Source organism: Giraffa tippelskirchi, chromosome 12, assembly GCF_054371585.1.
Source record: "Giraffa tippelskirchi isolate mGirTip1 chromosome 12, T2T-mGirTip1v1.2.pri, whole genome shotgun sequence".
Classification (NCBI taxonomy): Eukaryota; Metazoa; Chordata; class Mammalia; order Artiodactyla; family Giraffidae; genus Giraffa; species Giraffa tippelskirchi.
The window spans coordinates 87,167,903-87,181,128 of NC_137286.1; the positions used below are offsets into that span (position 1 = coordinate 87,167,903).

Here is a 13,226-nt window from a genome sequence, read left to right on the forward strand (position 1 = left end):
TATATGCAGCAAGTAAGGAAAACACCAGGAATCTTGCCCAAAGCACTATCTTTTTCTGGAACAGTCTTGATTTTGTGATTTTGTGTTAGTGGTGGCTATTTCTTAAGTGTCTTAAGTGAACCCGTTGCCCAGTTTTATTTGCAGTACAGATAAAAATATGATATTCCAAATCTGGATGTTGATAGACTGTTATATTTATTAAGGTTTTGATATTTTGTGCCTTTTTGACCTCCTCCCAGTCTGTGTCTGTGTTAGTGTGTGCCCCCCCGGCATGCGTGTGCGCGCACATGGACATACACAGACCTGCCCCCACTGGTTGCTAGGTGATTTCTTTCTTAAAAACGTCAGTATGCTCTTTAGACGAACGCTTATGGTTATTTTTCAGTAATTTAACATATTCTGTTGTTTTTTAACATAATCTGTTGTTTTTTGCTTATTTTTACTTGTTCCCAACTATAAATTTAAGTCAACTATAACTTCAGTTTAAAAAAAAAAAAATCAAAGCTGAGGCAGTTACCAAGTGAAACATTGAGCAAATGTGCTGAATTACACACACACTTAGTCAGGAAAGGCAGTGCTGCAGAGTGAAGAAAAGCTGTAGCTCTTGAGTTAGGCCAACCTGGATCTGAAAGTCACCTCCATCTCTTATAATCAGGGTTCAGTGAACAAAAGCCAAGGTACTTGGCAAGTGTAATATCTTGAGAGAATAAAGCATACCTTTGACTTCAGGTCCCAATAGAAGATAATCTTGCACCATGTCTATGAATTTATTTGGAGTATTTGAGAAAAAAATCTGGATTAAATTTGCACTTGCATATCTCTCTTTAAATTAAAAAAATCTAATACATTGAGTTGTAATTTACATATAATGAAAATGTACTCATTTTAAGTATACAACTTGATGGTGGGCCCAGAATTCAAATCCAGGTTTAGTTGATGCAAAAGCTATATTTTTAAACCACTCCTTTGTATTATTTCTGAGCTTATATTCTCACAATTATTATTAGATAACATTAATATTTACCCAAAGCCCTATGTAACATATTTGCCTACTCATATGAGGCAAATTAGCAAGTAGGCAGTAACCTCTTAGGAAGAAATATTTATTCCTGTTAGTACATATTGTCTTGTTAATACTTTTATTATTTGACTCTGAATGTGGCCAGTGTTTTTAAGATAGCTTTGCTTTTCCTAGCATATAGACACTGACCATGCAAGTAAATTATCCTCTTCTGGCTTAAAACTTTTGATATCTGAGCCCCAAACAATACGACTTAGTGTCTGCCCTTCTGACTTGCTGTTTAGCATGTAGCCACTCTTCATTTTGTTGTAGTTTTATTGACAACATAATACTCTCTTTTTCCAGTTTTTCTCATGGTTTGCAAAGCTACAAACTCAGATGGATCAGGATGAAGGAACTAAATATAGGTATGTGGCTCTCATTTGTTGGCTATCCTGATTTTTAGATCATCTGAAGCGTTTTGTAATCCGTGTCTTTAAATAAAATTAAGGTGCAAAGAAAACTTGAACAGTCACATGTTCTTTAAGGATAGGTAGAGAAGATGTAGGTCATTACAACTGGTAGTGGAAGTTGTGTGATTAAAAGAAAAGTCAGTTAGCAGGTTCGGAGGGAGAGACTGATTTTTAGATAACTTGAAAGGAAGTGGGAGTGTTGTCAGGAACTCTGCTGTCTTTTCTTTAGAGGGAGAGACCCAAGAGACTTTAGGGATGGCCGACTGGGCTGGGCGTGTGCTGTGTCGTTTTGTGTGTATTGATGGCATGGAGGAAGTGACTGTATGATCTCTAGCTGATTTGGGGGCTCTGGGTTGAACATTTGCATTTATTTAACATTAAATGACAGCTGTTGCTAGGCACTGTATTAGGCTCTTTTATGTATGATTCCATTTAGTCTTCATAGCAGCATTATCCCCATTTTACAAGTAAGTAAACTGGGGCCTGGAAATAGTGAATCCTTGCCTAACGTCATGGAAACTTGGGCAGAGCTGGGACTTGGACTCACATCTTCCAAGTCCAGAATTCTTCCCATGACTTTGTCCCTCAAAGGCAGACTTGACCTGAGGGATGGACCTGCTTGGTGACCTTGGGGTGGCCCTGGTGTCCCGGTCTTTGAGAGCTGAGCCCATGAGTTATTGACCTGCATGTGAAAAGCCAGTTTATGGCTGCAAGGCTGATTCCTTTTGTTGCTTATAGTGTCAGTCATTTTCCTCCTTAAGCATTGAAACAGTTTGTGACGTAGTTTTTGCTACATTTATGACTTAATAAATGTTTGTGACTAGGTCAGACTTTCCTTCTGAAATGTAAGCATTTGGGGGAAAAACAAGATTTTGTTGTTTATTGTCTATGCTTATTGGGGGAAAATATTATTGCCAATCCCCTTTTGGTTCTGTTTTCTAGACAGATGAGGGATTACTTGTCTGGGTTTCAGGAGCAGTGTGATGCTATATTGAATGATGTAAACAGTGCTCTTCAGCATCTGGAATCATTGCAGAAACAGTATCTTTTTGTGTCCAATAAGACAGGAACCCTACATGAAGCCTGTGAACAGCTCCTGAAAGAGCAGGTAATTTGGAAGAAGAGAGAATGTCAGTGACTATATTTAATATTTTTAAATAAATGAATATAATTTAATTCTGATTTCCTTAATTTTGAACACTGCTCTGTAAGAGATTTGCATCTGTAAGCATACAAATGGTCACTTTGACAGCCTGCTTTCAAGCTTGTGGGAGCAGCGGCCCTGGCAAGCTCGCGTATGTTTTGCGCTGTTAGGTCTCAGTACAGTTGCAGAGTGAAGAGGATATATTCGTTTGCTCTGTCTGCTCTTTATTATTGACACTTTATTTTTGGCCACGCTGAGTGGCTTGCAAAATCTTGGTTCCCTGACCAGGGATTGAACCCCAGCCTTGGCAGTGAAAGCACTGAGCTCTAACCACTGGACCACCCGGCAATTCCCTGTTGACACTTTTCAAGCAAGGGGTAGTGATTGTAGTAATGGTGGGGTTTATGAAATGATGAACAGATCTAAATTGCACTTAAACTTATGACTTTAAAAAAAAAAAAACAACTTATGACTTAAAGATAGAATATTTAAGTTACTATATTTATCTCAGAGATTTCTCTGTATGTATTTTGTGTGATTTTTAAAAGGCAATGCTTTATTATTTTGTAAAAAGATCTTATATAATTTACTGTAAGAATCATTGCTTATTTTAGCACATGACTGCAGAAATCTTTGGACATTATTGTGAAACTATATATCTAATATAAACCTGTATGACTGATATAATGTTGAGACTGGAGTGTTGATTCTTAGATTCTTATAATAATTGATTTTTCTCTTTTAAAAAACTGCAAGTCGGAACTTGTTGATCTGGCTGAAAACATTCAACAAAAACTTTCCTATTTTAATGAATTGGAAACTATTAACACAGTAAGCATTGTTTTTTTATCTGTTTCCCCCTCCTGAGTATAATCTTTAAACTTATAAATAGGCTTGAGTGGTATTTTTAACTTAACAGTTTGTTTGTTGTTAAGGTATTCCTATTTGTGGCTGATAGACATACCATTACCAGTTCAGATTTTTTCCACATATGATTTAAATAATAGTTCTTTATATATTATTTTTATTAAAATCTCTTTTTGGTTAACTCTTATAGTATCTTATTTGCAAGCTGTGATGTTTATAAGAAGACATATTCCATTTTAAATGTTTCTGTAGTTGTGTTTCTATAATATTAATTAAAACATTTCTTAAACTACTCTCATGTTTAGTTTGAGGAAAAGTATAGCCCTCTTAAAGCATTCTTGTATCCCAAAGAGATTGTCAAAATAAGGACTGGTGTGTAAATTATATTTTCTGTGCTTCTGGCTCATAAATTAATTATAATAACTGCATATACATCATGTTATTAAAATTATTAAAAGTAATCTTAATTATTAAAGTTCTTTGAGAGAGAAATAAAAACAGTAGCCAGTTAACAATGGACTACACTGACAAACTATTTGCACATCAAGATTAGAAATAATTGACTTTACTTATATTTTATATATATTATATAGCTTTATATATTTTAATATATATTTTCTATTACATTAAATATTAAATATCATGTTTGTATTATGTTACCTATATTTATACTCATTATATTGTCTATTACATTAAATATTAAATATCATGTTTATATTATGTTACTTGCATTTATACTCATATTATTATTACTTGTATATGTTTACTTATATTTTACTTTCATAGTATGACTGCTAAACATAATGTTTTAACTTTGAGAAAATCTGCACTCTTTGAAATGTGAAAATTTATGTTTTAAAGTACTAGAAAATGAAAAATCTAGGTTCTCGATGTATTATTTTAATGTAACTATACAATGGAGGATAAAATGTTTGCTAATTCATGAAGAGCTCCATTAAAGCTCATTAGGAATAAACTGAATTCAATCCATATAATTTTTAATTTGTCCTCTATTGTATTGTTACACATGGGCTGCACTTGAGGCTATTGTTTGATTCTTAAAATGTAAAATTTTTTTTTTTTCCCTTAAAGAAATTGAATTCTCCCACGTTGTCTGTGAATAGTGAAGGATTTATACCTATGCTGGCCAAGTTAGATGATTGTATAACATACATATCATCTCATGTAAGTCATGATATTTCTGTATGTTTTAAAGAAATCTTAACATCTCTGTTACATCACTTCTTATGCAATAATTATTTCTTCCTAAGGGAAAATACATATCTGTAATATACTTGAAGAAAAATTGTGGTAAATTCTTAGTCACTTTCAGTAGTGATGTAAAAAAGTATTGTACTTTCAGCTGCTATGGAAGCCCCTGAAGTAGAAAAAGGGTCTGGCTGACACAGCTTTATCACATCTAAAAGTACTAGTGATTTGTTTAGACTGGTGACTTCTGTTTTGCTAGGTACTTCCTGGAAACAAAAATTATTGCTTGACAGGGGAAATGAAGGGACAAGCCCTTTAGTGTAATCACCATCTCCTTCTGTCCACTGAGAATTTATAGCTGTATTTATTTCACCCAACTCCTATCCTTTTCCTAGCTGGGCCTCACATATTAGCCTTGAGGTCTGTGGGGTACTGAAAATATATTTTGCTAAAATGGCAAATATTTATTAAGCCCCTACTTTGTGTCAGGCACAGGGAATTTGGCTATGACCAAGACAGTCATACTATTTGTCTTAAAGGAGTGTACGACCTACATAAGACCTTTTGAACTTTCTGTACAGCTTTACATAAAGGTTGGTTTTCATTAAAAATTTGCTTTGTTAATATTTGTTTCATATTTGTAAATCTTTTCCTTTCCTTTACAGCCAAATTTTAAAGATTATCCTGTATATTTACTGAAGTTTAAGCAGTGTCTTTCTAAAGCTTTGCACCTCATGAAGACATACACTGTGAACACACTACAGAACCTCACAAATCAGTTATTAAAAAGGGTGAGTTAACTGGTGAGGTGGTTTCTTTTTTTGTTTTTTTTTGATTTGTTTATTTTCCATAACCTTAGTCTGAATACATAGAAGAACTATATAGAAAATATCTTCATGACCCAGATAACCACAGTGGTGTGATCACTCACCTAGAGCCAGACATCCTGGAATGCAAAGTCAAGTGGGCCTTAGGAAGCATCACTATGAACACAACTACTGGAGGTGATGGAATTCCAGTTGAACTATTCCAAATCCTAAAAGATGATGCTGTGAAAATGCTGCACTCAATATGCCAGCAAATTTGGAAAACTCAGCAGTGGCCACAGGACTGGAGAAGGTCAGTTTTCATTCCAATTCCAAAGAAAGACAATGTCAGAGAATGTTCAGACTACCACACAATTGCACTCATTGCACACACTAGCAAAGTAATGCTCAAAATTCTGCAAGCAAGACTTCAACAGTACATGAACCATGAACTTCCAGATGTTCAAGCTGGATTTAGAAAAGGCAGAGGAACTAGAGATCAAATTGCCAACATCCGCTGGATCATCGAAAAAGCAAGAGAATTCCAGGAAAACATCTGCTTCTGCTTTATTGACTACACCAAACCTTTGACTGTGTGAATCACAACAAACTGTGGAAAATTCTGAAAGAGATGGGAATACCATAACACCTACCCTGCCTCCTGAGAAATCTGTATGCAGGTCAAGAAGCAACAGAACTGGACATGGAACAACAGACTGGTTCCAAATAGGGAAAGGAGTACGTCAAGGCTATATATTGTCACCCTGCTTATTTAACTTATATGCAGAGTACATCTTGCAAAATGCTGCTCTGGATGAAGCACAAGCTGGAATCAAGATTGCTGGGAGAAATATCAATAACCTCAGATATGCAGATGACACCACCCTTATGGCAGAAAGGGAAGAACTAAAGAGCCTTTTAGTGAAAGTGAAAGAGGAGAGTAAAAAAGTTGGCTTAAAACTCACATTCAGAAAACTAAGATCATGGCATCCAGTCCCATCACTTCATGGCAAATAGACAGGCAAACAATGGAAACAGTGTCAGACTTTATTTTTTTGGGCTCCAAAATCACTGCAGATAGTGACTGCAGCCATGAAATTAAAAGACACTTGACCAACCTAGACAGCATATTAAAAAGCAGAGATGTTACTTTGCCAGCAAAGGTCCATCTAGTCAGAGTTACGGTTTTTCCAGTAGTCATGTATGGATGTGAGAGTTGGACTATAAAGAAAGCTGAGCGCCAAAGAATTGATGCTTTTGAACCGTGGTGTTGGAGAAGACTCTTGAGTCCCTTGGACTGCAAGGAGATCCAACCAGTCCATCCTAAAGGAAATCAGTCCTGAATATTCATTTGCAGGACTGACGCTGAAGCTGAAACTCCAATGCTTTGGCCACCTGATGTGAAGAACTGACTCATTGGAAATGACCCTGATGCTGGGAAAGATTGAAGGCAGGAAGAAATGGGGACAACGGAGGATGAAGTGGTTGGATGGCATCACTGACTCGATGAACATGAGTTTGAGCAGGCTTCGGGAGTTGGTGAAGGACAGGGAAGCCTGGCGTGCTGCAGTCCATGGGGTTTCCAAGAGTCGTATGCGACTGAGCAACTGAACTGAACTGACTGAGCTCCATTTTTTTAACCTTCTGTTAGATAAGAATATACATTGCAACTTCATTTATAATAAGAAAAATGGCCATATGTATTCATCTGTCACAGTTTTATTTTCAAAGAATACATGAAAGTGTGAGAAATAATTCAGTACTATATGATAAATAATAAAAAAAATTCAGACTATTTCTCACTTAAACTTTTTCTGTCTTTTTAAAGAAAATATTAGGAAATACATCAAAATGATAAAAGTGGTTCTGAGTGGTGGAATTACATATGATGGGTGATTTGAATATTTTTCTTTATAAATGATGGATTATTTAATTTTCTCTATTTAGGAAATATATTATTATTGAATGCCTCCTAAATGCTTGGCATTATACTGGGAACTGTATGGTAATGAAAGGAGATAACAAGGTCCCTGCCCTCATGGAGCTTATATTCAGGAGAAATAATCAGTGAAGAAAGAAAGAAATTAATCAATTAAAGATTGTAGTAGATGCTAGGTGGAAAATCAGCTGAGTGTTAGGTTAGGAAACAAGAGTGGAGGTAGATAGGATGGTCATTGAGCACATTTCTTTCCTAAAAAAAATAAAACCTTAAAGGTAATACATTTTATTTTTTAACCTTACTTTCTAAAAATATGGAATATTTTCTTGAGCTTTCAGTTCAGAGCTACTGATTTTTGTATTGCATTTCATCATTCACATTGCTGTTAGCTTACAGAACAGATTGTGTAATTTTTCTATTTTGCAAAGTTTTTAATTTTGAAAACTAATACCTAATACGTACTGGTACTTACTGTGTGTTAGTGCTTTATAACTGAGCTCTGTAAAACGTTTGTGCATATGTTTTGTCACCATTTAATGGATGCCCTGTATCTCAGAGAGGTTACATCATTTGACCAATGTTCTACAGTCAGTAAATGACTGTGAATCTCAATTCAGTCTTTTTTACCGCCAAAATTCTTGAAGCATAGGATAAATTTTAATTATAAAAAGAAGAGAGATGGCAGCTCCACACAATTTTTTATATGTAGCAATAACAGTATTTAGTCTTTCTTTCTGTAAGCTTTTGGTTGGTATATAGGCCAAGCAGGAGCCCTGTGACGTGGTTTGTGTTATATTTTCTGAATAATTTTTTGTTTGCTAATTATCTGCCTTCTCTCTCCTCCCCCTTGTGTCTTTAGGATCCTTCATCTGTACCTAACGCAGACAATGCCTTTACACTATTTTATGTGAAATTTCGAGCTGCTGCCCCCAAAGTCAGAGTAAGTCGATTGACAGAAAAAAGATAACTGCTATGAAATTTATTTAGCCAGCCTTTTGGAAATGCTAATGTATGTTAGGTCCTTTGCTTATACCAGGAAGATGAGCATGAATGAATGGTAGGGTTTGTCCTTCCACATTACAGCAGTATATGCTGAGGGGCTTTAAGCCCACAGAGCAGGAAACACCTAGCTCTTCTGTGATGCTCAGGGAAGGTTTCCAGATGAAGCTGATATTTGAGCTTAAAAAGCTTGAATTTAGAGAGGACTTGGGGGGATTGATAAAGATATTTTTTACAGAGAGAGCAGCGTGTACAGGTAAGGTAATAGAAACATAAAAGACATGTATTTGGGGAGAACCTCATGTAGTTTGTTGATACTAGAACACAGACTTTAGTAGAGCATGATGAGAAATAAGAATGATGGCAGAGACCATCTCACGAAGGATGTTTCATGTCATGCTAATTCAGGCAAAGCAGAGAACCAGTACAATATTTTAAACAAGTGTCATCCCAGATACAGCTGACTGGACCTGGTATGTGTATCTTTTTTTATTGTTGAGAAGTTTCTAGAAAGAGTGGTCTGCTTTTGCTGACTTTGACCCCACTCTTTTCCTTGTATCCATCTTGAAAGTAAGTGGAAAGGAGTTTTTGTTTTTCAAAGCAGAAACTTGGTCTTGTTTAGAGAAGATACAGCAGCTAGTTGATAGTTTGAGGTTTAGATTGTGCCAGGTTGGTTGCTTGTGAGTCAATTAACAGTGATACAGTTTTGATTAGAAAAAATGGTGTAGGCATGAGGGCTTAGTGGTGAGTGGTATTTTTGGTCTGTTAGAAATTGACAAGGTGTAGTAGTCAGTGTTTTTCATGATTTGGTGAGACAGGTGATACTGCTGATGGAATGTATTAATAGTTAATTTCTTCCTCAAAAACATTTTAGCAGAATGGAACAAAAGTCTCTAAAAATATTTATTTTTTCTGACCCAGTGCTGGGAGCCCCCAACTGGGACGTAAGTATTATTATTGTACCAGCTTTCCAAGGTCAGAAATGGAATCTCAGTGACATGGGCTTGTTCTCCTGGGCTCAGACAGCTATTGGGAGTCAGCACTTAAATCCTCTAGTTTCACTTCAAGACCTGGAGCTCTTAACCACTGGGCTGATATTCTTAGGAAACAGCCTTGATGACTAGCAGTAGAAGAATGTCTGACTTAGAGTACATCCACTCGGTAGGATATCAAATAGCCATATAGAGTAATGTTTTGAATAGTATTTATAATGATGATTCACAGACTGTTTACTAGGTGCCAGGCAGTAGGCTAAGGCTTTTCAAACATTTTCGTCTGATAACAAGTTATTTAATAAAAGGAAAGTGTTTTAAATTGTAAAGCTGAATATAAGTCCAGTTTTGTTTAAAAAGGAAAATAACTGTGTACATACAAACACTGAAGGAAAATATTCTAAAATACTGTGATTTTTTTTTTTAATATTTGCATTTTAGACGTTTTTTATGTTTCAGCTATTTTGTATTCCCAGATTTTCTAACATGAGCTTCTGTTACTGTTATAATCAGAAAGTAATTAAAAGTATAACTAAAACGGATGAAGTTAGTGAGCTTTTCTTTATTCCACAGACTCTCATTGAACAGATAGAACAACGATCTGAAAAAATACCTGAGTGAGTACCCACAGGTTCTTCAGTTTCCAAATTACCTTCCTTGAAGTGCTATTTTTCCAAGTTTGCTGTGTCCCTGATGTTTTCTGAGCAATTACCTTGTGTGCTATACCAGCCTTTTCTTGTAGCACACAGCTCAATTTGGGGAGCAGGGTCATAGACCTGACTTTGTGAGTTTACAAAGCATCTTTTTCCCACATAGCAGGATTTTCTTCTCATTGAGGTAGACGTAGGACCACTACTCCTGGAAGATAAATCTTTCTTTAAAAAATGAAGGTTTTGTTAGTTCATTGTGATTTGTTTGTTTTTTCTTTATATACATAAATATTTCTAGTTTTTAATGTGGGCAAGTGAGCAGCAACCGTATATAACCTTGGAGGCTTGGCACCCTATTTTGGGATTTAAGAGCAGATTTAATTTACATACTTGAAATCAGAAGTTTATGCTCCAGTCTCATTTGCTTTTCATCAGATACCAACAACTGCTAACTGACATCCACCAGTGTTACCTTGATCAGCGGGAGCTCCTTTTGGGCCCCAGTATTACTTGTACTGTAACAGAGTTGACCAGCCAGAATAACAGAGACCACTGTGCCTTGGTAAGTTTCTGCTTGTTGTGGTTTAATGCTAAACCTTCTCTTAAGCTGTTCTGACACCCTAGAAACTACACGTGGGTAAATAAGTTTTGGTCTTTCCATCAACAAACTTACAGAATCTTTCAGTTATGACAAATCTCATTTAGTAATAAGCATTCATTTGGGCAAAATATTCTAATTTTGATCTGTTTTTGGGCATGTGATGATTTACAAAGAAGTATTGTTTTTTGAAAGATGAAGTTTCAGAGTTGGTGGATTTATGTAGACAGTCTAATCTTAGCTTTTGCTGCAGAAGTGCTTTTTTATTTAGTGTGATTTTAATTCAGACTGTAGAAAAGTACATAAAGATTCCTTTTTTAAATAGCCCCCTTTGAACTGGAAGAGTACTTTTCATTGTCAAAAGTTTAGAAAACGTAAGAAAATAAAAGTCATCCATATCCCCATTATGCTGAAAACCATTTTCTGTTATTTAGGAAGTTGTTTTATGGATTATAGATGCTCAGTCTCTTTGTAAATAAAATGTTTGCCTTATTTCATCAGTGCTGGCTGGAGTGGTCGTGTGCCTTTAATTACAGGTGATGTGTGTTTGTTTCCCGCAGATTCGCAGTGGCTGTGCCTTTATGGTTCATGTGTGCCAGGATGAGCACCAACTTTACAATGAATTTTTCACAAAACCAACATCAAAATTAGAGTATGTGGTACATGGACTCTAATTCTTGTTTTTAAGATGTAATTTGCTAATGGCTTATTATATTATAGTAGTACTCTAAAATTAACTAAGGCGTGTTTTAATTTTTGTGGGTATATGAACAGAGTGTTGTTGGATGAGACAGTGGCTGTTTACTTTGAAATAAATATTCAGTTTAAAGGCCAATGTGCTTTCATATTTTTATAATTATGGAAACAGTAAGTTACAATAGTAAGAATCCTACATAGGGAGCTATTTTGGTATATGAAGCCGTTTATCTCCACTAAGTATAATAATTCTTTCTAGTTAAAAAATTTTGTGATTCTAACTCATGAGAGATACTTAAAAATATAGATACTATTTAAAATCCTTTTTCTTATTTTTCTCAAAGTGTCTTTCAAACTCACTGTTAGTCACTTCTGGGTTCTTCATATTGACGATTTTGACTCATAAGAATCCCAAGATTATGACTCTCATAATGGGGAAGAGACAAACACATCTTATGGTTTTGGTGAAAGACTATATATAGAAGAGTACGGTTCACAGTGTAGAGTATAGACAGCCTCACTTTTTTCTCTTCAGATGTTTAAAATTGTCAAAATACTTGGTGCGTGTCCAGAATACTTTGAGTTTTGTTTATCGAAATTTGTATGTATTCAAGAGTTTTGAACCAGTCTTTCCTGGGAAAAATGTCACCATTTGATTCATAGTGGTGTAGGTTATTTTATAGTGTAGGAAAATTAAAAAATAATTAAATTATTTTATAGTGTAGGTTATTTATGGTGTAGGAAAAATAAGTCTACTGAAATATTTTATTGTTTTTGAAAGGACATACACAAAATTATTGCTAATGTAAATAAAAATTATAATACATTGACTTTCAGCTGGGGCCAGCTAATTTGTTGACTGTGAGGATTGTTTATTGATTCTGAGCTTTCTTATTGATTCTAGCAAAAACAGTTCAGAGAATTACTTTCAGTCTTTCACTTCTATTTAATGTTCCCGCATATTATTTTCCAGTAGATTTTCATTATTTTTATTGGCTGGAAGTAATTAAGGGTGACTTTTAAACTATTAGAAAATACTGAAAGGATTACTACTGGTAACCACATTTCATTCTTTCATTTTAGCGAACTGTTGGAGAAACTATGTGTGTCGTTGTATGATGTCTTCAGGCCATTGATCATTCATGTTATTCACTTAGAAACTCTATCGGAACTTTGTGGGATTCTTAAAAATGAGGTGCTTGAAGATCATGTACAGAATAATGGTAAATGATAAGTAGAAATGATCATTTCAAAGATTATTTTTAAAAAATATTTATTTGGTTGGACTGGGTCTTCTTTGTGGCATGTGGGATCTAGTTCCCTGACCGGGGATCAAGCTCAGGCCCCCTGCATTGGGAGCACTAGTCTTAGCCACTGGACCACCAGGGAAGTGTCCCGAAAGGTGTTTTTAAATTGTATCTGTGACTCAGTGAACTTGAAAAAGATTAGCCACTCCCCCCAATCCCTATATAAACTTAATATATTTAAAAGTTGGGTTGATGCCTTGCCTCTTTCTGAACCAAGGTGCACTTTATCCTGTGACTAAAATAATAATTGGGAAAGAATTTTAAAGTCTGTATAAAATTAGTAATAAAATAATTGCAGTTACTGTTCTTTCTGGCATCTGAGATCCAGAGAGAACCAATCATGAGTTTTGTTTGGGCATTTCTAGTACACTGTTGGGGCTTCCCAGGTGGCTCAGTGGTAAAGGATCCTCCTGCAATGCAGCAGACCCTGGATTGGGAAGACCCCCTGGAGAAGGAAATGGCAACCCACTCCAGTATTCCTGCCTGGAAAATTCCATGGACAGAGGAGCCTGGGAGGCTACAGTCCACTCTGGGGTCACAAAGAGT

The 13,226-nt window shown here is 35.6% G+C and overlaps 1 protein-coding gene across 5 annotated transcripts in view; it reads left to right on the plus strand.

Annotated features, from left to right (window-relative positions):
* Positions 1-13,226, plus strand: part of COG3 (component of oligomeric golgi complex 3) — a 59,272-nt gene that overhangs the window by 8,828 nt on the left and 37,218 nt on the right. For 4 of the 5 annotated variants that reach the window (XM_081547331.1, XM_081547332.1, XM_081547334.1 and 1 more), the window contains 10 exons: positions 1,367-1,428; positions 2,416-2,581; positions 3,374-3,448; positions 4,577-4,669; positions 5,359-5,484; positions 8,298-8,378; positions 10,003-10,046; positions 10,515-10,641; positions 11,238-11,329; positions 12,457-12,596. In XM_081547331.1, the coding sequence (XP_081403457.1) occupies positions 1,367-1,428; positions 2,416-2,581; positions 3,374-3,448; positions 4,577-4,669; positions 5,359-5,484; positions 8,298-8,378; positions 10,003-10,046; positions 10,515-10,641; positions 11,238-11,329; positions 12,457-12,596 (1,006 nt within the window). The remainder of the gene's footprint in view (positions 1-1,366; positions 1,429-2,415; positions 2,582-3,373; positions 3,449-4,576; positions 4,670-5,358; positions 5,485-8,297; positions 8,379-10,002; positions 10,047-10,514; positions 10,642-11,237; positions 11,330-12,456; positions 12,597-13,226) is intronic. The other variant, XM_081547335.1, reaches the window with a different exon arrangement.